The 4,210-nt window shown below is 26.1% G+C and overlaps 2 protein-coding genes across 2 annotated transcripts; both read left to right on the top strand.

The window, feature by feature from the left end:
• The first annotated feature begins 850 nt into the window (after positions 1-850).
• On the top strand, positions 851-1,870 carry LOC130675858 (E3 ubiquitin-protein ligase XIAP-like). Its single transcript, XM_057481741.1, has 2 exons — positions 851-1,603; positions 1,700-1,870. The coding sequence occupies exons 1-2, from the start codon at positions 851-853 to the stop codon at positions 1,868-1,870; spliced, it is 924 nt and encodes a 307-aa protein (XP_057337724.1).
• Positions 1,871-2,786: 916 nt separating this feature from the next.
• On the top strand, positions 2,787-3,395 carry LOC130676286 (putative uncharacterized protein DDB_G0286901; the record flags this gene model as incomplete). The annotated part of the gene is made up of 1 exon (XM_057482428.1): positions 2,787-3,395. A coding segment is annotated over one exon (609 nt), but the record flags the coding sequence as incomplete, so codon positions are not given.
• Between the last annotated feature and the right edge of the window lie 815 nt (positions 3,396-4,210).

The following is a 4,210-nucleotide window of genomic DNA, read 5'->3' as shown; positions in this document are numbered from 1 at the left end:
ACAATACTTGTAGCGGACAGCTTGACGTTCGACTTACTACTACTAAGTAGTATAAACGAAGGAACTATGGATTTGTCAGATATGAAGGATGATGGGATAAAAGAATTGCTTGACTGTCTGTAGCAAGGCGACGTTGACAAAATCATCACCAATTTCAAAGTGGCACATAAGATCTTCAAGCTTGCAAGAGAATATGAGATATTGAGTGTGGGTCAAGTGGCAATGACGAAGCTTATCAGCGAAATAACCAACGATAACGTTGTGCTCTTACTGGAAACTACGGAGCGTTATCGGTCAACCCTGCTGAGACGAAAGGTTGTATCACATATTGTAGAAAATCAAGCAGACATAATAAAAACGATCGACTTTTAACTGTTCGCCGAGAGACACCCCCATGTGTTCCTGGAGGTCGTCAACGCATACTACGAGCACATCCTCAATTAATATAAAAAATAATAATTTCGAATGATGAAGATTATAAATGGTGAATCAAATAAATCATAAATAAATAAACATGTGGAGGACATAACAATGAATAAATAAAAATAATAATGACCATAGAAGAGATAATAATAATAAAATTAATATCTGTAAGAATAATAATATTAACAGCAATAATAATAATAACAATAACCATAGTAATAAAAGGAATATTGTGAATTTAATATTAACAACAATCACATTGTAATGACAATCATAATAAAGAAAGTTTTTTTTTCCTAATTTTTTATATAATAATAAACATCTATTTATGCAACTGTTATATCTGGCTATTATATATACATATACAACTTTCAGAGCAATACAATGCTGCACTATTAAAGTACGACTAATTTACAGCAGAATAATCATGACATCAACGGGAGAGCGTGGGGCCACACTTTCTGACTACCGATTCGAGGGCGCTATATTCCGAAGTTTCGTAAATTGGCCATTGACTCATCCGCAACCCAGGTGTCTAGCTGCAGCTGGATTTTATTATACCGGGGTGATAGACAGCGTCAAATGCTTCTTCTGCGGAGTAGAGATATGTATTTGGGAAGAAGAAGATAATCCTAGATCAGAGCATCAACGTTGGCAAGGAAATTGTCGGTTTATTCGTAATCTACCCAGTGGCAACATACCACTGAACGAAGACGTTTTTCATTTAATACTACCTTCAGACGAGGTCACCGGAGTAAGACCCTCCTATGAAGAATCAGAGATCAACTACACTTATGCGAGTACAGCAAGACTGCACAGAACTGGTATGACGCGACGTACGAACATGGCGCATTCAACTTATTCTCACTATCAAACAAGATTGGAGTCATTCAAGGACTGGTCCCCATCAATAAAGCAGACAAAAGAACAGCTAGCAGAAGCGGGATTCTTCTATACCGGTACAGGTGACCAAACGCTTTGTTATCATTGCGGAGGTGGACTAAAAGATTGGGAACCAGAAGATGATCCTTGGAAACAACACGCCAAATGGTTCAAAAGCTGTTTCTACGTTCGATTTACGAAGGAGCAATCATTCATAGACAGCGTCATGGGGAAACTGACATCAGCACCAGTTCAAAATGAGATAACCGAAATAGAGCTGCCACCCTGTTTAACCCTAGTAGAGCCTACAAAACCGCCTGAATCATCAAACCAAAAGGATGAAGAAGAAAAGGAAAATAGCAAGTATAAAGAAGAAAAAGAACGTAAGAAATAGGAAGGAAATCGCGACGCTCGGACTTGCAAGATTTGCTACGAAGAAGAACTGGGAATCATTTTCTTTCCCTGTGGGCATGTCGTGGCATGCATTAAATGCACCCCTGCAATAACAACATGTGTAGTATGTCGAGGGCCAATCATCTTGACTGCCCGCGCTATTCTGGCATAAGAAAAGAAATATTAACACGTATATACCTATGTGTAACAAAATAAAAAAAAAATAATAACAATAATAATAATAACAATAATAACAACAACAACAATAATAATGATAATAATAATAATAATAACTCGAATACCGTGCGAAAGTACTCCAGATGCAGCTACCCGACACATCGTGTAGGGTGTGTAAGCAACATCCTGAGACGCTTATGCATCTCTTGTCAGCATGTCCTGTGCTGGCAAGAGGTGCATACATCCAGCGTCATAATGCTGCTCTGCGAGTACTTTATTACCACCTTCGACATACGCACGGTATCGATAAAACACCAGTGCTGCCTTACTTGCCAGGAGATATTCCGCAAGTTGTTGAGAATGACCGTTGCCGCATTTATTGGAACGTGCCATTCGCAACAACTCGGAAAATAGATCACAACAAACCTGATATTGTGCTCTTCGATAAAACCACTCGTGACATTTATGTCATCGAGTTCTCAGCACCTGCTGAGTATAATATAACGGTTAAAGAAGAGCACAAACGCGAGATATATCAGGATCTCCTGTTTGAAATTGGCAAACTTTACCCCGGCTACCGTGTCAAACTTGTCGTCCTCATTGTTGGCGTCCTTGGAGGGATGAAACAGTCTTTTGTATCTGCATTGGCTAGAATACCAACTTGTTCAGCGCAAGTTGAGCTTCTGGCATCGAGGATGCAAAAGGCTGTAATTCTTGGATCCCTCCGTCTCCTAAGGCAACGAAACTTGGCCTGCTGCGCATGCTGATCATCTTGTTGATAAAGCATCGCAGCAGTAACGATTTGGCGCTCAGGTGAGGCCCTCGGTAGAGTCGGACTACCGGGGATAACCCCCTGAGCATTTAACTTGAAAAGAAATAATAATAATAATAATAATAATAATAATAATAATAATAATAATAATAATAATAATAATAATAATAATAATAATAATAATAATAATAATAATAATAATAATAATAATAATAATAATAATAATAATAATAATAATAATAATAATAATAATAATAATAATAATAATAATAATAATAATAATAATAATAATAATAATAATAATAATAATAATAATAATAATAATAATAATAATAATAATAATAATAATAATAATAATAATAATAATAATAATAATAATAATAATAATAATAATAATAATAATAATAATAATAATAATAATAATAATAATAATAATAATAATAATAATAATAATAATAATAATAATAATAATAATAATAATAATAATAATAATAATAATAATAATAATAATAATAATAATAATAATAATAATAATAATAATAATAATAATAATAATAATAATAATAATAATAATAATAATAATAATAATAATAATAATAATAATAATAATAATAATAATAATAATAATAATAATAATAATAATAATAATAATAATAATAATAATAATAATAATAATAATAATAATAATAATAATAATAATAATAATAATAATAATAATAATAATAATAATAATAATAATAATAATAATAATAATAATAATAATAATAATAATAATAATAATAATAATAATAATAATAATAATAATAATAATAATAATAATAATAATAATAATAATAATAATAATAATAATAATAATAATAATAATAATAATAATAATAATAATAATAATAATAATAATAATAATAATAATAATAATAATAATAATAATAATAATAATAATAATAATAATAATAATAATAATAATAATAATAATAATAATAATAATAATAATAATAATAATAATAATAATAATAATAATAATAATAATAATAATAATAATAATAATAATAATAATAATAATAATAATAATAATAATAATAATAATAATAATAATAATAATAATAATAATAATAATAATAATAATAATAATAATAATAATAATAATAATAATAATAATAATAATAATAATAATAATAATAATAATAATAATAATAATAATAATAATAATAATAATAATAATAATAATAATAATAATAATAATAATAATAATAATAATAATAATAATAATAATAATAATAATAATAATAATAATAATAATAATAATAATAATAATAATAATAATAATAATAATAATAATAATAATAATAATAATAATAATAATAATAATAATAATAATAATAATAATAATAATAATAATAATAATAATAATAATAATAATAATAATAATAATAATAATAATAATAATAATAATAATAATAATAATAATAATAATAATAATAATAATAATAATAATAATAATAATAATAATAATAATAATAATAATAATAATAATAATAATAATAATAATAATAATAATAATAATAA

The sequence above is a fragment of the Microplitis mediator genome, chromosome 10 (assembly GCF_029852145.1).
Source record: "Microplitis mediator isolate UGA2020A chromosome 10, iyMicMedi2.1, whole genome shotgun sequence".
Classification (NCBI taxonomy): domain Eukaryota; kingdom Metazoa; phylum Arthropoda; class Insecta; order Hymenoptera; family Braconidae; genus Microplitis; species Microplitis mediator.
Note: the sequence above shows the minus strand (reverse complement) of the source record. Positions and strands in the feature narration are given on the sequence as shown.

Coding starts and splice junctions, on each gene's coding strand:
- LOC130675858 (XM_057481741.1), top strand. CDS start 851: ATGACATCAACGGGAGAGCGTGGGGCCACACTTTCTGACTACCGATTC. Junction 1,604..1,699: donor TGCCACCCTGTTTAACCCTA/GTAGAGCCTACA, acceptor CGTAAGAAATAG/GAAGGAAATCGCGACGCTCG.